The sequence below is a fragment of the Epinephelus fuscoguttatus genome, linkage group LG5, assembly GCF_011397635.1.
Source record: "Epinephelus fuscoguttatus linkage group LG5, E.fuscoguttatus.final_Chr_v1".
NCBI lineage: Eukaryota > Metazoa > Chordata > Actinopteri > Perciformes > Serranidae > Epinephelus > Epinephelus fuscoguttatus.
In genome coordinates, this window is record NC_064756.1 from 29,290,168 (window position 1) to 29,312,257 (window position 22,090).

General features: G+C 40.7%; 1 protein-coding gene across 2 annotated transcripts; it reads right to left on the reverse strand.

Moving 5' to 3' along the window:
* Positions 1 to 857: 857 nt before the first annotated feature.
* Positions 858 to 20,385, reverse strand: dusp14 (dual specificity phosphatase 14). Of its 2 annotated transcripts, none has more exons than XM_049575732.1 (2): positions 20,308 to 20,385; positions 858 to 3,778 (listed from the first exon to the last, which is right to left on the reverse strand). In XM_049575732.1, exon 2 carries the CDS (start codon positions 3,677 to 3,679, stop codon positions 3,047 to 3,049), a length of 633 nt encoding a protein of 210 aa, XP_049431689.1. In that variant the 5' UTR covers positions 3,680 to 3,778; positions 20,308 to 20,385; the 3' UTR covers positions 858 to 3,046. The 2 variants fall into 2 exon arrangements, with proteins under 2 accessions (XP_049431689.1, XP_049431688.1); XM_049575731.1 differs by lacking the exon at positions 20,308 to 20,385 and adding an exon at positions 9,170 to 9,413.
* Between the last annotated feature and the right edge of the window lie 1,705 nt (positions 20,386 to 22,090).

Consider the following 22,090-nt stretch of genomic DNA (forward strand, 5'->3'; position numbering starts at 1 on the left):
TTTTTATTAATATTATTGTAATATCACACTTAATTTATTATGGCATTGTTGAAAAAACATTGTTGCACTGATCTCTGTGGGTTGAATATGTCAACTGTGTTGCACTCGACACCACATCCAACATCACTGCTGTGTGCAGCCTGTTACACGACCCATACCCAACAGTGATGTTATTCTACAGTATAGTGTAGGGGTGAGAGTCACAATATAAAACTGACACGATACATTCACTGCTCACGGTAATGATGGTATCACAGTCTGTAACATGAGTTATCTGGTACATCTATTGCTGAAACAATTAGTTCAGATTAGCTGATAGAAAGAAAATGAAATGATAATTGTTCACAGATTTAATTATCATTTATCTCAGGTTAATCTTCTAAAATGTGAGAATTTGCTGCATTTTCTCTTGATATCTTTTGGACACACGTCATTGCGGTGTACAGGTTTACATTGAAAACAATGGGTGCAGGTGTTTTGATGAATGTCAGATGCTGCCAGTTTTTGTTTGATGGCCATTTTTCACCATTTTCTAATGTTTTAAAGAATCATGTATATAATCAAGTATCAAGTAACCCGGGGAGGTTTTGATCTCTAGTGGTAGTGCTGCACAATAAATTAAAATATAATTGAAATCGCAACAGGGCCAAGTGTAATATCCAAATTGCTGGAACTGCGATTTTTTGATAAAGATAAAGATAAATGTGTAATAATATATCATTGTAAATGAAGCACATTGGTGGCAGATTCCTGGGCCTTCAAATCATATTCCAGATGTAAGTGAATGTTTGGTGCTTGTTTGGTTTAGACACCAGCAAAAAGCACATTTTTTTTTCAGTAAAATAAAATGCAAAAAGAAAAAAAAAAAAAAAAAAAAAAAATACCATAATACGTGTTAATACGTGTTGACATTAAGGATAGACATGATGCATTTTGCTGCATAAACAAACTACTTTTATAAGGTAATATTGGTGGCAAACTTGATGGTTGTGTGTATTTACTGTGATATCTTTTTTTAATCTCACCCCTACGACTTAAGAGCTGAACAGCAGCGTTGGGCCGGTGTAAAGTTTTTTAAACCGGTTTGATATTAAGCCAAACACTGGACCAGACTGGTATACTGAATTTTACCACTAGGTGTCGCACTGCACTCAAAAGCCGCTCTGGAATGGAACATAATGACACCGTTCACTAACAGCTAACATACTTCTGACTATCATGTTGTATTGTGTAACACTGGAGCTCTCTGTCCACACTAAATCTATTAAATATGCACTTCGTTATAATATATACCTTACCAGAAACTTTCAGCTCCCTGGCGATCTCACTCCAGCCAGTTGCCAAATTATTTTAGTTTATGTAGAGAAATGTGGAGGTATCATATAGATAATTCCTCATTTCAACTTCATCAATCAGTCATTCTCCTTCTACGCTGAGTTTTCAATGTGTGCTACAGGAATAAATAGAAACAGGGTGTACAACACAATTTCAGCTCAAAAAGGCGCACCACATGGCTCGCAGCCAGTTACACACCTCTTTTGCTTGCTTCAAATCCGAAATGTTGCCATACTGATGCAGTTTTCTTGAAAGACTCTGCTATGTCTCATCGTATCACCCCAAAAACACATGACGTTTCTAGAAAACAAACACAACATGCACCCCCCTCTCCCACCTCTGCTGAAATTTGATTGCCAGTGCTAGGTTCTGCAGTAAATTGTTCACGGCCTGTCAGACACTACTGTAGTGGCTCCTTTAGTCCATTTAAAAACATATTATGTTGATCCCGTTGTCACATTGCTTATTACCAATGCAATACAAGTTGGACTTAGTGCCATGATGCCATCAGCAAAGGTTGATGATGTAGGCTACTTTTTAATTTGCCATAGCATGTCATAATGTCACATGGCGGTTCAGCCACTTTGCATAAAATCAAACCGGTTTAAGTTCGTACACCAGACCGGATAAACCGGAAATCAACCCAACTCTACTCAACATCACTTGTGGAGTGTGGACAGCAAGTGCAGCAAGCTAAAATTTCAACCAGCAGATGACATCAGAAGAATCTTCAGCCAGTGTGATATCGCTCTTTTAAGTTGGTTTACATAAAGAAATAAAATGTCTTTTTTGTACTGCTCTGATCTCCCTCCAACCTATGGACACAAGGCAAAACAGTGGGATAGAAAATACTCTTTCAAGCATCTATCATAGAGCTACCAGTTCCCTTGAAGCTGCAGCTTTTTTTTTCTTCTTCAAATACAGCATCAAATAGCACTACAATAACATAGTGTGGTCACAGGATGGAACAAACAACCCTGTGGTACACAGGAGCTTTCCCTAAACCTTGACTTTTAGCTTGCATCTTCTAGATTTTCACCTTAAAAAAGGTAGATATAATAACATCTTTAAATGTTCAGTTAAAGTGTGCCATTTTTTCTCCTCACTACCAGCACATCCCAATAAAATAATTTGCCTATATATATATATTTTTTTTTTCTGTACACTTATCTTAAATGCTACCATAAATTGAGAGCATGCTGCTGCCCTTCACACCAAAGATTACTGCAAAACTGGCACAATACCACCACATGACATCATCACGTCAGGAAAGGACTTCAGTCACATCGCTGTCAGAGCTCCAGAGTCTCGAGCACAGCCAACATCTTCACCATCTTCCACTGGAACTGGAAAGACAGACTGGGAGATAGATGGCACCGACATCCACGCTCTGATCACTTCATCTTGTTTTGGTGTCTGACATCATCGTGGTCCCAATCGATCCTTTGGTCCAAAAGGATTCTGGGCTTGAAGTCGCCTTGCTCCCGCTCAAAGACTAAATGGAGGCCACTGGTTGGACGAACAGCATCAACAACCAGTGTTTGGTTAAGGCTCCCTCTGTCCAAACACACCAGTAGTCATAAAATAAGCCTCACACAGATGTACACTCACACGCGTCTCACTTCGCCGGTCCTGAACACGCATGAAGCTGCAGTCCAGGGGGGCAAAAGGGCTCATCCTCACTTCCTCCTCAATCTCCTCACTGCGAATTTTACAGGCCCCAGTACGGAGCCAGGCTCCTGCGGTCCCTCTCATAAACATCAGGTATGACCCCGTATGGAGTCTGAACCATCTTAACAGAGTTTCTACCAAACAGCTTTCTCTCGTACTCGATGAGCTGGCGCCAGAAACCACCGTTGGGCCTGATGACAGGCCGGCGGGCTTTTACCCAGGCGTGGGCCTCAGCCAGAGACACACGATGATACTTCATGAGGTATGCCAGGCAGAGAGAGGCTGAGCGGCTCACACCTGCTGCACAGTGCACCAGCACAGCCCCTCGCTTTCGTCCCACGCTGTGGATCTTATCAGCCACACTGTCGAAGTACAAGGAGATGGGGGAGTGGGGCATATCGGCCAGAGGGACCTTTACATACTCCATGTGTGGCCAGTTGAAGTTGGGGAGCTCGATAGTGGCATTGACCACACAGGTGATGCCTTTGGACAGCAGCAGGCTGCGGTTGGATGCCACATTCCCTCTGCTGAGGAAGAGGTTGGGGGTGATTTGCGCGATGCCCCCTAGCAGGCTGCCATTCTCAGGCAGCAGCCTGGGCACAACAGTGGGCACCATGGAGCTACGATGATGGTTGTGGTGATGGTGGAAGAACCCTTGGCTGCGGGAACCCATCGAGGAATTAAGTGGGCTTCAGGAAGGACGGCAATTTTGTTTTTTAAAGCAAATCTTCAGGAGCTCAGAGTCATAGTAGTGCAGCCAGCCAGACAGCTCCTGTAACACACAAACAGATTTCACTTTCAATCTAAATTAAACATTTTTCCACTTCACTGTAGACCGAGCGCTCAGGCTGACAAACAAAAGGACGAGTAGCGTCACCACTGTTTGCAAAGACTCCAAAACAAAAGTGCTAAAATCCGTCTTTTTTTGTTTTGGAAGACGGTGGCTTCCAGTAAATGTTATTCTGCAGTCTGTCTTTAAAAAACAGACAGACACAATAGATGACTAATTCAAAAACTTGCTGCTGTGACCCACTGATCCAGAGTCTTCACTTTATAATTACATCAAAGGGTTTTCATGGATCCATGGACCGATGAAAAGTGTTTCTATCCCAGCTTGAGAGGCCCGTCTATTTCTGCTGTATGTCTCTCTACATTCAGGTCCAATGGCCTTGATGCTGCACTCTGAAACGTGCCTCCCTCTGCCATGTGAGCACAGAGCCCCTGGAGGCGTGCACTCACCTCATCTCATGTTCATCCATCCACAGCCTGCACATACAGATTACATCTTTCGTCTCTCTGGCAATCGCTGTTTTTAATGCCATTTTAGAAGGCATCAAAGGTGGAAAGTAATCATATACGTTATGATTGCACCAACGTATGCTGATAAATACTTAACTTAAGCATGAAATATTTCTAAAATTTTATAAGCTAATTCCATTTTCTTTTTCCAAAACTGGATAAACAAAATATTCTTTCACTTTATGTTCACAAGCTGTAAAGTATCATGAAGATGCACCACGAAAAGATATTATAGTCGCCTCAACATGAAATTTCTAGCGACACTGTATATGAGGGAAACAGCCTCCTGTTTTAATACTTAAGCTATCAGCAGAGAGCCCACAGCTGCGGGCGCTACTTCACACGCTGTTGCACTTGTCGTGCGTCATCCACACCTTGTGCACCAGTCTGGCCGGCAGGTCTTTTTCTTTCATTTTCTGCTACAGTCTGGTTAACAAGACACACGGGTCAACTGCTTTAAACTGGAACTCAACCTGCAAAAAAACCAACAACAACCACCTACCGTTACCTGCAAAGAGTCTGCAGAGACAGATCGGGATTCTTCTAAGTCTTCTTAATTGAATCAGAAGCAAAAAAAACAGCAAAAAGACATGAATTTAACCTTAGTTTCATGTTTATTGCCTAAAGTTTGCATGAAAACAGAAAAGCAGGGATCCAGAACACAGAAATACTGTTATTTCATGTTAATCTTCATCTCCAGAAGCTTCCTTGCCTCATAGTCACCTTCCTCAGCACCCTCTACACCTATCGATCTCAGCTTTGCCACCTCAGCATGGTCTGCTTCTCTTTCCAAAAGAAAAAAAAGGATCAGAGGCTATAACAACACCCTCGCCCTTGTCCTTCCTCATTCAGGCAGAGTTTTTCTGGCTTGCTCTGATCACCATGGACTGCTTCTGAAATGGTTGCCTTGATCCACCTCTCTACACACCGTCGCCACTGGTGATGAGACAACAAATGGCCAAGGAAATGAGTGCTACAAACAAACCACATCAGCAGGTGGTCAGTCAGAGTCAAAGTCCTCCATTAGTTAGCACTACTAGTTGTTATTAGAGCACAGCAAAACCTGCGCACGCTTTTGTCTCAACTGTTGAGGCAACCGTTGCCTAAAAATCAAACTGAACTTCATTTTCTGTTTCACTTCATTACTAAGTTTAACACTGTGTTTATATTAGACATTTCCATGCTTGGTAAAAGAGTTTATCTTGCTCTAATCAATCCATAGTAAATGTTATATCTTTGTTCACAGACATGGATGCAGTAGTGTTTTCTAGCCATATTGGAACCCATCGGCAATCAGTCTGACAACAGCAGAGCCTCTGGGGGTGAGGGCCAATATTTCAGCAGTAGCTAGCAGGTATCTGAGCCGAAACTTCCTCTTCTGGCTAATCTCTATAAACAAACAGATATTTGCATATGAATGCAGATTTTAAAAAACGAAAAGTAATAAAATGCTAAATCATCGTCAGACGATAGCTGATGGATTCCGAGATTGCATTTTGGCTGATGCTTTCCATCTATTTTGCTCTTCAAAAAGCCCGTACACCTGTCACTTAAACCTAACTGTTCAGTACTACTTGGACTACAAACGGAAACCCGAACAGTTTCAGTACCAATTTTTTTTATATCTGTTTATAGAGATTAGGTTTCCTGGAGCTGCACTACAAACAAAAATTGTGTGTGATGTGAAAGTGAAGCTTGTAGTGATAAACACACAGAGCCTCAAATTTTAGCATCTTTTGGCTAGAGCTGGGCAGGACGTCTATATTATATCAGTATCCTGATATGAGACAAGATATCATCTTAGATTTTGTATATCATACTATCGTAAGTGTTGTCTTTTGCTGGTTTTAAAGGCTACATTACAGTAAAGTGAGGCAGATTTAATAGCTTAACAGAATGTTCTAGCTGTTCTATTACCTATTTATTTATTATCCTCCTTACTGATGATTATTTATGACTGTGTAAATATTTTGTGAAAGCACTACAATATCATCACAATGTCAATGTCAAGCTATCTGGTGAAAAATGTTGTGATATTTGATTTTCTCCACATTGCCCTACCCTACTTTCAGCTCCTTGTTTTGGGTCTATGGCCCACAGCTCTTCTGTCTTGGTTCAGTCATATCACTCTTGTGTCTTGTTCTTGGAGAAGAGACAAAATAAACGGTGCTCACAACAGTGGATTTACATCATGTTGTGCTCTCCCTAGTGGCCAAAGTATAGATGCAGGTTTAATGTAATGTTGGATCGAAAAATCAGTCTATCTAGAAGTTGATATATCTGTAAGTCGACGTACAACAGCCTATACAGCTGAGTGTAGCTCCTCTACACAAGTCTGATCAGCTCGGCTGTTTTTGCAACTCAGAGAAATCAATGAGAACAGACTGATCTGAATCTGGGACGTGGGCAGTGATTCAGAGTCTGGTACCCATCTACAATAACGGGGACATCTTGCTTAAACTGAAAAAGTGAACCATGAACAGATGTCCTTCTTGCAAGACACTTTCTGTTTCAGTGGGAGGCACAGTCACTGCATTATTTCATGAGGACAGATAGCATGTATACCATCAGCTGAAGTACGAACTCTGTTGCTGCGGCAACCTACTGACCACAGTGTAAGACGGCCAATTGAGAGATGAAGAAGATAAGAGAACCAAATAATCCCCGACCCTCTCCAAAGTGCTGATGTACCACAGCGCTGGTCTTTGCTGAGATTTGCTCCATCTACATGGTTATTTATACCCCGGGCAGGGCAGGAGTGAGGCTGCAGAGAGCGGAGGAGGGAGAATTATGCAGAGAGAAAAATCTACTCTAATGTTGGAGATAGTGGGGATGCTGCAGCTCACTGTCAATCAAATTTACAGTGAGGATTAATTCTCATTAAAAAAAGAAAAAAGAAAACACTGAGGAAGGTCAGTGGCATTCACGGGACAACTGAGATCAGAGCACCTTTTCACAAATCAACCCCTCATTTCATCCTCTTCATATTCCAAAAAGCAACCCCCTCTCAATCATGCAGGGTGGATCTGTCAACAGGTGGTCCCACCCCACTAATCTTCTCTCACACATCTCCCTCGCACGCTCTGTGGGGGGAGATTCCTCAGGGGTCCGGTTCCACCTCCGCTAACACAAATTGGAAACGTGACCCACCTGCAGGAAAACTAGAGTGGCAAACCTCACCCTCACCCTCATGATGGAAACCTCTACGAAAACGGGATCTGAGCTGAACTTGGCACGAGATTACTGACTGTCGCTCCCTCACACCACAGAATAAGATGAATGAAACCAGTAGAATAGCTGGAAAAGGTGCACAAGCGGACACACAGCTCTGAGCAGTGTCTCTCAATTAAAGTCAATCCACTTATTCAGTCTAAGTGATCTCTGAAAGTGACTCTGCTGCCAACAGTCTGGATACCAATCAGGAGAAAATGAGCAGCAATGACACAGCTCCTCAAATTCACCCAGACACAACTGGGTGCAACTTCACATCCCCCAAACGATGCTGCTGCAAAACAAAGTCGACTGCGAAGGGTTCAAACGAGAGTCAACATGAGTTTAGGGACACATTCTTCTCCAGGACGGGGATCGGCTTTGGCACCTTCCTGCAAACAGCAGCAGCTGGGTGCCGCTCACTCCGTCCACAATGTTACACCTCAGACACAAACATGAGCCTGAGAAACGAGGCCAATGAGTCTGTCGTCAGAAATGTTGAGTGTACAAATTCACTGCTAAACAGATTGTGGCTGACAGTGCACATACAAATGCAGTTTTTCATAAATATTGCATAAAGAAGCCTATTGCACATCGTAGAATTCAATTATAGGAACAAGTATTGTTGCAGCAGACAGATGAGACATAAATGGAGTGGCTCTACTTTTAGACAATGACACGCTGCTCTCACTTTAATGAGACAGACTTATCATTACCTATTATTGGTGCTAGCAGCAGTGAATATCAAATGGAGCTGAAACCAATTTCAGTTTGATAATTAATCTGCAATTATTCTGGAAAGTGATTGATCGTTTCGGTCACTATTCAAGCAAAAAAGCCAAAAGATGTGAATCTTAAATGTTAAATTTGGTCCTTTTGTTTGACATTTCTGATATGAAACTGAATATTTTAAACTTTTCAAATCTTGGTTGGATAAGAGAAGCAATTTGAAGATGACACATGGGCCTAAAGACATTCAAATGGACTTTCAATTGAGAACATAGGCTAACAGGAAGATAATTCAGTCATAAAAATAATGTTAGTTGCTGTCCTATTATCAAATATTGCCTTTTATAAATAAGTATCATGTGATGGTACAGCCATTACTACACCTTCTTAGTCTTATAAATCATTCAGGAAAATACAAGCTGTTGTAATTCTTGAAACTTAAAATATTTCAGTCTGTTCCTTCATGCAAACAGAGGGTGACACAGCCGTGTGTGAAAATGTGGAGCTTTAAGTGAATGACTCCACGAGTTTAATAATTTATGATCCGAGCCGTGAATGAGGACTGCTCCTCTGCGCACGCGCCGCTCGTCCTTGTGCGCGTGCGTTCACAAGTTCAGGTGTCACAAATAGATCATAAGGCTATGAGTGTTGCATATAAAAGCACTTTAATATATTATATGTTGCCTAGTTTGAACAACACCACAAAATAAAACGACGTGTCTTCTTTAAAGAGAAGTGAGGCAGGTGCGCTCGTTTCTACAATTTCACCCCTCTTACATCAGAAAATTGATCATGATCAAACCTCAAAATAAATGCCTCTTTTTGAAATATATTTATGCTTTATTGAATTTAAGTTGAAACCATCTTATTCTGGCTCATAATGACGCCGATAAACTGCCTCCATCAGATGCAAAACTCAACTTACCAGTCGACTCTCAGTCGGGCAGCGATGGAGGTTTTTCAAAGCGCCTTCATCGCCTGCAGCAATCCGGCGGGCTACTCTCTCACTCCGGACATTTACCTTCAGTCAGTCCGCTCTCACAGACGTCCAGAGGGATGGCGAGGGGCCAGGTGGAGGGAGACCAACCGCGACACACAACAACATAATGTGAAAGTCAAGAGAAATACGAGCCATCAGTGCATCCGCCTGCTTCTACGCTGACTGGAACGGCGTGCACAGGGCAGCCTGCTGTGTATGAGGAGCGATAAGTGCCACACAGGAGCGGAGGATGAGGTGGAGGAGGAGGAGGAGGAGGAGGATGTTACCAGTCTGTATAAGCCTATAAACAGAGGTGGGAAAAGTACTGAAAAATTCTACTCAAGTAAAAGTACCTTTAATTTGATGAAATTCTACTCAAGTAAAAGTAAAAAGTAGTTTGTTTAAAATGTATGTAAAGTAGAAGTTACTTAGTTACTTCCAACAACTTGATGGGGGTCACATCTATGCAGTGCAAAAATGGTCCAGAGGTCATAAATCCAGTCCAAAAACTGGTTATTTTTCTATGATGAACCATAGAATTCAATTCAATTTAGGGCTGCACAATATCATGAGAGCATCACCAGCGCAATGTGTTATTGTGCAATAGTCACATTGTGAGACTCGCAGTATAAGTTCATCATATCAATATAATATTAGTCAAAGGCAATATGCCATACTTATTTTGCTGGTTAATACTTTAGGTTGTGAAGTTCTCAATTTCCATGACAGTTTGATTGTAAAATGTATATTTCACACAAATACATCCTTTCCAAATCCCAAATGATGACTTCTTTCCAAATAAAGCTATTCAAGTTATTGCAATACACTATATATTGCAATACATATGGCAGTATACAAAATCGTCGCATTGTCAGTTTTGTCTAATATTACACAGCCCTCATTCATTTTGACTCACCAACACAACTGTTAGACTGATGATACACAGCAACTTTTTGAGCAATGTTGTAGGGCATTATTCTCAGGGATGCAAACAGGTGTATGGTCAAAAAAGAGAGAGCTTGTCGAAGCGAAATTCTCAATAGTAACACACTAACACTACTCTGGAAGAATACTGTGTATTCCAAAACAGAACAAATCCATTGAGCAACAGTATTTCCCCTATATGCAACTAGTAGTGGTGGTGCTCCGCCGCTGAAATATGACCGCCGCTGCTGATTTCTTTTTCTTTTTTTGTCTTAGCTCATTAGAAACTATCGTTATATTATTTGGCGCTATGGACGCTTCGTATCCAGGTCAATTCACACACTTGTGAGTAAAGCATATAAGAGGAGAGGGCTCTGTCTTATCTCTTCATAAACTAAAGTTATATTATTTGAGCGACAGACGCTTCATATAATAACATAACAATATACTATAGTGTTATATGGTGAAACGTTTCACGTTTTAACGTGATGACTTATATTGTTTACATGACAGCATGTCATTTCTGTTTCTACATGGTCGCACCTTTACAATCCTCCTCTGCTCTCTGTATCGCACACAGCAGAGTTTGGTCCCGATGCGTGCCCACACACAAAGGTACATGCGCACGCACACACACACACACACACACGCACACACACACACACACACACACACACACACAGGTGAGCGTGGCTCAGGCCACATTTTTTTGGACAATTATAAACGGCACTGTACAAACGGGGTTTTCTTTCGTTTCTTCGTTCTTTCTCCACCCTCCTCCATCTCTCTCTCCAGTAACTCGCCGGCACCGGCCGCTTGTTCCGGGTCAATTCCAGGCGAGATTTCCAAGATTCACCCCTTTGGTTTCCATTTACTTTTTTTTGTGTGTTCTCCAATGTAGTGAAGTACAATACTTAAGTCAAAATTTACTTAAGTAAAAGTAAAATTACAGATTTCAAAAACTGCTGAAAAAATTTCAAATTACACAAAAAAACTACTCAATTACAGTAACGTGAGTACATGTAATTAGTTACTTTCCATCTGTGCCTATAAAGCACATGAGGTCGCACGCAAGCAGTGGAATTTACTCAAGTAGCTTCAGTACAACTTTGATAGCCTATACTTTACTTTACTTGAGTATTTTAATTTTATGCTACTTAATGCTTCATTTCAAACGGAAATATTGTATCTACTTTTTACCCCACTTCATTTATCTAACAGCTGGAGTAACTACTTCAAAGATTAACATTTTACAAACATATGGTCACTTGATAAAATATTAGACTCTGCTATAGATTAAACTATCACTAGCCTGAGTACTGCAGTTCAAATTTGCTCCAGCAATAAAATGCTGCTTAAAAGTTAAAGAAAGCAGTATGTAGGGTTTAGTGACATCTAGTGGTGAGAATTGCAGATTGCAACCAGTTGAAACTTCTCCCATGTGCCAAGCGTGAACTCCCAGGTTGTATTCCTTCAGTGTTTATTGGTTTTACTGGAGCTGAATTAGGGTCTCTTCTCTCCAAAACAGGAAGACCTGTTTCTTATTTATAAAACAATGCGTAAGATCCATACTAAAAATGTATGCAAGGACAAAAGCCAAAAATGGCATGTGCCAAAAAATATTTGACTGTTTCTACAATCAGGCATCCACCTCATCATCTGCGTCGCCACTTTCCTGTCTCCAAAATGTTCATAAGCATTGGTCAAAGTTTTTCCCATCAAGTCTGTTTTTATGGATCACAACTGTTGCGGGGGAAGTGGCGTACACTTTCTTTACACCTCGTTTTGTATGTACACAATGTTTATATATTAGACCCCAGATGATTTAAACTGGTACAAACACTGAATAAAGCAATTTCATGTTACAGTTCGTCGTAGACAGGCCACGAGCCTAGCACCTGCTAATATGTGTCACCTCTTTTATCTGATAACTTAAAGGGAAATTTCGGTTCATTTCAACCTGTCTCCTATTGTCCTAAATTTGTTTCAAGTGACTAGTGACATAAAAATAAACACATAAAAAGCATCAGACCTGTTAAAACGTAAGTGAACGAGCTTTTTTTCCACAAAGACCGCCTCATATCGTTAGGATAAATGTCAGAGAACATATAGAAAACGACATGTAAACGTGTTGTCTTACCTTACTGGTGTGCTGCCATGTTTTTCACCATCTAGCTCTGCTTTCCAAAGCGTGGCCGAAATATATCTGGCAAGCTCTAGATAAAGCCCAGCTGGATACTACTCCAGGTGGAGGTGTCTCGTCCTCGGTCACATCCAGACCTTGAAAATAAGGCTGCAACCGGTCCCATTCCTTGCAACAGAGGCATTCCTTTTCTGTGGTCACTGGGGCACAGCATTCACAGGTAACGTTACACCACCATTCTCCAGAGCTACGCAGCCTTGCAGCAGCCATTCCTCCTCTGTCGTCCTCTACCTGTTGCACCTCTCTCTCTCTCCTCCTCCGTTCTTCAATTTCACAAAGCTCTTCGTCAGTGTATTCTGGCTCAAATAAATAAGGGCAGCCATAAAACTCTGCAAAATCAAATTCCTCCTCCACAAAGTCGAAGTCTGGCAAAAAGTCAGCCATTATTCTATAAATCTTTCACAAAATAAATGAATGAACCTTTCAGGCTACTGTCTGGTTCTGCCTTCCAGCTGTTGCTGATTGTTCTCGCAAGATATATTTCGGCCACACTCTGGAAAGCAGAGCTAAATGTAAACAAATATGGCACCACACCGGTAAGGTAAGACAACACGTTTACATGTCATTTTCTATATGTTCTGTGACATTTATCCTAACGATATGAGGCGGTCTTTGTGGAAAAAAAGCTTGTTTAGTGGACTAACTTTGCACTTGAAGTATGCCCGTTCAATTACGTTTTAACAGGTCTGACGCTACTATGCGCCCCGGCTGTATCTAGGCTAACGGCTAACATGCTAACTATTACAGTAATTTTATGTCACTAGTCACTTGAAACAAATTTATGACGACAGGATACAGGTTGAAATAAACCGAAATTTCCCTTTAAGATCCAGATGCTCAGGAGGTTTTTACCAGGAGACAAATTGTCCACTAAGGTCTCTTCCTGTCCAAAAGAAACAGATGTGGTGATTTAAACTGGTAAAAACACAGCATAAAGCAGTGTCACATTAAAAATCAGTGTTTTTTCAACACCATGAAAACACGACGAATCTTAGTTTCAAGTGATTATACACTAAAGAAAACATACTCATTATACTTTCATCCATTTCTGCCAATATATCCCCCTGCATCCCACACATTGGACCTTTAAAGCATCAGTAATGATACAATAACATATGGACAATGCTGTCCATTAAGTATTTTTACTTTGATTCTTTACATGCATTTTGCTGTTTATACTTGTGCACTTTAAGTGAAATCTTACATGTAGAATTTGTTATGTAAAAGAATATTTTCGACATGCAATATTACTTTTACTTTAACGAGAGATATACTTCTTCCACAACTGGGAAGCATTGAAACAGGGCTGCAACATGTTTACAGCATTATGTGAGCCAGGGATTCGGACACATTATTCTTAATACATTGAATATAATCACCCCTGCCAGACCACAAACTGCAGCATCACTCTCATACACCGTTTTCACCTATTTGGGCGCTATGTGTGGGGCAATTTCATTGAATGGAGGGCAGATGTGATCATACCTGAACACCTCTTTAGTGTGACGTATTGCATGGTGATGATGAAATCTCATCTCAGTAAAGCACAATTTGTTCCAGTGCTGCTGAAACACAAGGCAGCAGGCTGTGTCCCAATTCCATATGATTTACAGATTCTATTCAGCATGGACTATAAACTAATGCATACAGTATGCTTTTATACAAGAATATGAGAACTGATTGTACTTTGTTTTCTACAAGATAAAAAAATATTCCAGATGTGCTAAAGGACATCAATATGACCATAACTTTGGAACACAGCTCACAAACTCAAAAAGGCAAAAAAGAAAGCAAGAAAGAGGAGAAAAAAAATGAATGAAAGCATATTTGAGATGTCAGTTTTCTTTTCACAGAAAATCTGTAGGCCACTCTGCTCCTCCTTTCTCTCACTGGCACCAATTACTCCTCATACAGAGGCAGTGGGGGGGATCAAGCACCTCCCAGAGCACAATGCTGAAAACTATTGGTGAGATGCAACTACAGAACAAACAAACCTCTTGTCTCAGAGAAGAATCATCAAAGCCTGACTGAAATGCAATTTTGATGGCTTTCGCAATTTTGGCTCTTTCTAAACAAAAGACCATTTGTTTTCCTCAAAATGTTCCTGATGTTTTTTCTCAGAAGTTAGTGGAGTGTAAACTCTAAAAGTCAGCACGTCAGCAGGGCTGTAGCCATTATTTTAGAAACATCATGATCACAAGTCCAAATTGTTTTTTCCAAAACCTACCCATCTAAATAACTTTTGACTCGCTACCAAACTCTGTAAAAAAAAACAAAAAAACAAAATAGAGTCATTTAGAAAAACACAAAAATTCACATTTATTCATTCACAGTTATATTTAACATTATGGTCTACTGTAATGTTTCAAAGCCTTCTTTACAATGATAGGTCTGTAATTCTGTTGGAGGATGCCAAATCCCTTTCATTTTTTCTAACCTAAAACAATTTAGAGGACAGCCAAACCAGCCTTAAAAAAAATCAAAATATGCAATGTCATTTCAAGAGATCCCCAATGTCCCAGAAATATTTCTGAGACAATGAACTTGATGGCCTTAAAGGAATACTTCACCCCCAACTGATCATTTATCAATTACTCACCTTGTATTATGCTGAATTTATAAAGAAAACTCAGTTTTTCCTGTATGCCTTTGGTAAATGAAAAATCCAAATCTGAGAAAATTCTTGATGAATTAAAGTTGTAGGGGTCCATATTGAACAACAGCAAATCTCTTGCAGTATAATCCAAGTCTCATTCATCTCCAATCATATGCCCAGTACTTTCCAAACAGACAGCCCTTTCTGATGGGGAACTGAACTTAAAATAAAAAAAGAAAAACAAAAAGAAACTTATGTATGCTCTCTTTAAAGCAATTGACAAAAACAGTGATTGTACCTCGATGAATACGGGAGCTTCTGGTTAACTATGATCTCAATCAGTAGTTAGTTTGGTGCCATGCCATTGTTCCAAAAATTCCAAAGCCCCATTAGTCCAAAAAATATTCCACTGGACCAAAAGTCCATTTCTTCAACAGCCCGCACTCCTAAAAAAAAAAAAAAAAAAAAAAAAAATCGGTCTGAAGTCCCGTTTTTTGAAAAAACACTCTCTGCAGTTAGTTTTAGTTTCGCAGCAGCGTTTAAGCCACCTATGCCGGGTGTCTTTACAGACAGTTGGCAGCATTTCTCAGCTGTGTTTGAGCCCCTGATCCCAAGTGTTAACTGACCCATCCCAGAGTTGTCAGCAACTTACTGTATGTGTTACATAACGTGGGTGTTTTGAGCGGAAACGTGATTTCAACCATAACCCAAGTTTTTTTGTACCTGAACCTAACCACACATTCCCCATAGTGTTGATGATAAACATAAAGTTTCAATGTATCTGCTACAAAATAATGTACAAATATAATGTATCCATGGTTTACAGCAACGTACAATGCAAACTTTTCTCTTTTTTTTTTTTTTTTTTTTTTTTTTTGGCGTTTGGAAGGTCAAACTGCAGGGAGTGTAAATTTAAAAAAAAAAAAAAAAACAGGACTTCTGGGTAATGGCCATTTGTTTTTGGGTTAATCGACTGTAGGAGAGATGAGCTTCTGGTCTAATAGGACATTTTTTAGACTAACAGGGCTAACAGAACAACGTATAGTCCCTGTTAGTTTGTGCTATTAGGGTTAAAAATACTGAACTAACTAAAAATTGTCATTTTGGGGGTGAAGTCCTCCTTAAATGATACAGCCCTGCTTATCAGATTCTTTTCTTGAAAAAAATGCACTCTGCATGTATTTTTTGAGAGATAAATTAACCGTGATAGATCAATCAATACAGACAGAATCAAGTTCAAAAAGCTCTATTTTGTGATGCAGATCTACCGTAAATGGAAACATGATCTCTGGTGTGTAAAATAAGTCTAGATGCTTCTCATGGGGCACCACAGGCTGCAGCGTGCATCAGTTCAACATCCTGGCTTTGCTTTTTAGTGTTAAAACCCCAAACCTCGCACTGACATTCATGTGTTATATTTGCTACTTAGACCTAAAGGTGTTTTCTTGAGCCTGTCACCTTCTAGTGCACAGACAGCTGTACCTTAGAAGTGACCCGACACAGCGCTGTCACATATAGCTGTTTATTTGAATGCTTGCAGAGACCTGTGTGATCATGTTGCAGGTCCTGAACTTATAAATCCCAGAGAGCAAACTGAGAGTCAGAGATGCAATAAACAATGTAGGCTCACACTCCATAGTGGCTCAGGCAATATGTTTCCATTTCAGTAGTAATCTAATTGTTTAACACAGACACAAATGCACACATTACCAATTTAAATGTTGCCCTGGCATGGTGGGCTACAGGCGGAAATGGAAAACAAATATAGTGTCTGTTCTTTAGGTCTGCTATTTCAAATCTCATTATGCCCTGCCCCGGAGGAAACAGCTTGATATCCTCGCCGAGTCTGAGACTTGTGAACGGTATGACCATCTACATGGCCGCAACTCTGAGACCTTCAAGACTGCAGCATAGCTCTCTGTGCAGCCCGTCGTGAGTATATCCGTGTACAAAACCATAATTAGACATGCCTTCCAAAGTCAATCCTATTTCAAAGGGCTCCTGGGGGAGATATTACGCTATCCATAAACCCATGGCCCCTGCCTCAGAGTCACTCCTAATTACATTGCAAATTCAATCAACTGGAAACAAACAGCAGCAGCAGTACCAGGCGGTGCAAACTGGTGCAAGGGTGACCATTTCTGCACTATGAGGGGAAAAAAGGAGAGAGACGTTGACACTGATTTTTAACCCTTTTCATTTATAACTTGAAATGCCATGCATCAGAGATAAGAGCTCATGTTGATTGAAATTCACCTGATGAATGTTTAAAGAGACGAAGAAATGGCGACATGAAACGTCTGTGGACAAAATGAGCAGGACGTAAAAAGGGGAAAAAAAGTGGTAACCTTGAATTTGAACAGTGAAATGCAAGAGAAAGATGGATAGAGAGATAATGGGGAGAAAGACAGAGCTGCAGGCTGGAGAGACAAAGACTGGGGTTCAGACTGAAATGTCAGATGAGTCAGAGGCATTCTGGGAAGACGCTCCTATTTAATATGGCTGCCATGGAAGCTGAAAATTTACAATGACACCATCACCGTAATAACAAGCACCTCCAGCGACGTTCTGAAGGAGCTGTCTGCTCTGAATGAAGCGGTTAGTGACATTGATTAACCCTGACCGCCTGTAACACAAGATAACTGATGGGCTCGACAGCACAGAGGGTGCCACGGTGATTTAACCGTAAAAATCCTTTGCACATCTTTCAAACGTACAGACACTCAATAACCTGTGCTGTTCAGTTAGGGCTACTTTCTGAGAGGCAGCAGAGATCTGTCAATCCACATACAGTAAATTATGAGCACCCATTCATGCTGCTAAAAGAAATTATTCAAGGAGAGTGTTGAAGAGAAAAACACAAGTGTTTTCTGGAAATATTGGCACAAGCAGAGAGTCCAAGCCTCAGCACATTATTAGAGTGTCGTCTGCTAAGAAGTTGATGAATGATTATCCTTGAGAAAGTAAACCAAAGATACAGTGTAAATCTCCAGCTGGCTTGTAACACTAGAGATGTTTATTTCAGTCTGCGCTGATGTGTGTGACTGACGGGCTGAGGGGTGGTAAGATGAGGAGAAAGCATTTTGTGGTCAGCAGTGATGGAGATGCTAGAGCAGGCGTGCAGGAGGGAGGAGGGAGAAGGGGGGGCAAGGCAGGATGGGGATCTAAATAAAGTCTCTGCTGATCCCACAGGTGCCCCCACGGCTCCAGCTGTGGCGGCGGTAAATAGACATGGGATCTAAATGTTTGCTGTGGCAACATGTGAGAGGAGCGAGGTGGCTGAGCGCAGCGTGGTGCCTCCCTGTCGCTCTGATCAGTGCTGCTCTGACATCAAACAAACACATTTTGCTGCTGTGCAGAAGGAACGAGACCTGAGGAGCCCCCCCCCCCCCCCCCCCCCCACACACACACACACACACATCATGTTACCATCTATCCATGAAGAAGAAGAAATAACACAGAGGCGACATCTTTCCCCAATATAATGTCTTATTGAGTGCTGATGGGCTCACATTTATTTGCTCCCTTTCTCCCGTGATAGTGAGTCAGTGAGAGAGAGCACGTACGCAGATGGGTTGGGGGGGAGGCGAGGGGAGCCTCTGGTTAGTCACGACTCCTCTGCCCAGCAAATGAGCATGAGCAACAGGGCGAATGTCTGCCCCCTGCCTCCCTCCTTCTCCACCGCCGCTCCTTCTCCTGGACTTCAGCATGCCACAAACCTGGTTGCCAAGGTAACCTCTTGTGTTGATGGGTTCACCTCTGTGTTAATCACTACCTAACAATAATGGCTAAAGCAGGGCTGCTGACTTGTATAGAGCCTGTCCTTTGAAAAGAGGGTTACACAGAGCAAAGATGTGGGAGACATCTTTTTCCATTTGCCCTGAATAGCAGCAAAGTTAAAAATCAATAAGACACCAGCAGAGGAGAAGCTCTGAAACCGATGGATCAATTTTTCTCAGGAGATGTTGTGTTTTCTTTTTAATTTCACAAAAACATGCACGGCAGCCTATTTTCCCTGCTCTAATAAAAACAACACAGCTCCCTGACTATGACAGAAAATGTCTATTTTAATACTGTAACCATGCAAATCATTTGATAGAGATATAACTGACAGCAAATTAACATATCTTAATGGAGATCACATCATTTCCTCTGGATCTTGTTTGCTATCCTTCCTCACTGTGTTCTGTGGGATAAAAACAACAACTAATAAACTGATGCAAAATAATTAATCCTGATTAACTTGTGATCCTGATTATCTTTGTTGTGAAATGTGTTTTTTTTAATTAAATATAGATAGAAAAATTATAACAAAGACGATAGACAACACTTCTTTAACTTCAGTCTGCACACCCAAGAACATAAGAACAAAGAGGACACACATGAAAAATACTACTACTAAAAAACAAACAGTAACAAAACAAATAATGAACAAAGACTCGAGCTTATTGATTTATTCTTAAAATAATTAAGCTCCCCCTGCCTATTTGCAACAAATGAAAAGCCATAAAAGTCAAACTTTCTTTTGCCTTCACATCAAAAATGATTTTTCAGCCATTAGCAGAAGAGTATTTAAAGGTCTATTGTGTAATCTGCGAAATTATCCACAGATGTCTCCTCCTCTCCAAAACAAGCAGATTTAAACTGGGAAAAAAACATTGAACTGAAGGAGTTTCACATAAAAAATCTGTTATTTTCAGATGCTGTTAGGTTCGATACGGAGGGGCTGCTCACTATGGTGACCAAAGTGGAACTGCGAATGGCCATGTCTAGAGTCAGTGTTTAGTTCGTCTGTTCTAGGCTACTGTAAAAACATGGTGGAGCAACATGGCAGACTCCGCGGACAAAGACCTGCTCCCTATGTAGATATAGAGGACTCACTCTAAGGTGACGAAAACACAACAGTTCTTATTGTCCGATGATTACACACTAAAGAAAATATATTTCATCCCTAAGTCCTACACACTGGACCTTTAAGACAGGAGGGCTTCCTGTTCTTCAATCACCCATAAACTGTATTGATTCAAACCACAAGACCATAGGACAAAACCAAACAAGCATGTTCTAACCCCCGTCTGAAAAGCTTTGTCTTGTTTAAAATGATGAATTGAAAATAGACTCCTGATAATCAAATAATTAAATAATGTAAAATAATTAATCCTGATGCAGATTGTTGTTAATTCACATGATCCTGATTATCTGGCTTTCCTGTTAAATGTGTTAGAAATTTTATATCATGCCAAGGATACAGGTTTGTTGTGTGTTGGAGCCTTTCTCTCCATTGCTGATGCTGATGTTGATGTTTGTAAGATCAACACTGATACACGAGTTTCCTCTTAAAGGAAGTCAGCATCAATTTACCTTTGCAGGGGACTCTGAGACCAGCCAAGAGCAGGAGGCAAATAGAGAAGACGCCATCTGAGAAGAAGAGTGTGTGGGAGGGCTGAAAAATGTTGCATCTCTGCACACATGCAGAGCATTGACACTAACATCTGCTCCATCTGCTGCCCCTGCCACTACAGCACAGACTCTACAGTGATGGAGAGAGGGCCATGCCACAACATGTGCCGGGTAACACAGGTGAGGAGTCTGCTCTGCTTGACTGCCAATATTAGATGCATTGTGCACGGTGAATAAACATGTGATCAGTGCAGCGTAAAATAAAAAAAAAAAAAAGGCTAATTAACTCATGACTCCATCATATTTTATTTCACTGCACTTGATGAATGTCTCGAAAACACCTCCTGTCATCTGCGAGCGTCGTCTTCATTCACATCCCTCTTCTTGAGTCAGCCGAGGCACAAAGCAAGTCACAGACTGAGACACACGCGTCCTTGAAAAAAGAAATAAAGCTGTCGAGAACAATATAGCACTCAGCTCAACGTGGCCTCCAGAGCTGAAGAAGCTAAATTCTGCACAGAAAAAAAATCTCAAACAAGAGCTTGTACAAACATATAATGCAGTATTTATTGACACATATGCAACCTGAACTTAAAAATAAATAAATTACTCAGCACAATAAGGGGCTGGATCTGGGTAAAAAGCAATTATCCTAATTTCAAATCCTACAATAAAGAGATTTAGATCAGTTAGAGGGATTTTGAGGCTTTAATCAGTTGGCTGCAAGAGTTAAAACTCCAGCAACACTCAAAGTATTATGAGCAATTGCATTGCAGACCAACGCTGGGCTAAATCACCTCTGATTAATCAAATTGAATTAATCACCTCTGATTAAATGAGGGATGTGATTGGTTAAATGCAAAATGACTATGTAAAAAAACCTGATCTATAGCCACATGTGTGCTCAATCCACAGTGACACTGAAGCCAAGCAATGTTCCACTGTAGATGGGGGTTGCAGCAAACCATAGTTTAGCAACCTAAAACATCAATATCACAAAAGTGTACGCTGTATTTAGAATATTTTACAGGCTAACCAATCGAAGCAGCGTTAGACCAGCAACTTCAATGTTCTGCCAATTGTTTTTGTCAATGAAGTCTGGCGGCTTTGAGATAACAGCTTTAACTCCCTGTCAGAAAAGGCTGACAAACGGCAACATAAAGTGTTAAAAATATTCTAAGTATAGCGCACACTTAAACTGATGTTGATCTTTTTAGGTGACCCTTTTTGGGGCGGGCATTTGCTCAGAGATGTTTGATTTTATGTACATGATGCAGGGGATTTCTACCCAGAAGTGACTGTAAACAAACACTGTTGATACTATGACGTCACTATTGAATGACTGCTGTGTCTGTGCAGTATTTATAAGGTTGAATTCCTTTGAAAAAAAAAAAATCTAATGTTTTTTGTGAATATGAAGGCCATAACCAGAAATCAAAATGGTCTCATCATGAAGTTGTACTTAATAGCTGAAGTACTGCTGGAGTTTGACCCTTTAAAACTGTTCTCTTTTCCATGCACTTTGCAGTTAAGTGCCAGAAACCCCCACTCTAATATGAATGGGCTGCAGCACATAATAACGCAAGATTCAGCTTTTGTATTCTATATTATTATATATTCAGTGGTCCTGTGGCTTCATCGTCAGTGATATGTACGACTTCTCAGTCTGTTTGTTCTGATTGTAGTGCCTCACTTCTGAATCCAGAAAAATTCAGGTCACATTTGTTCATCTGCTTTCACCGCA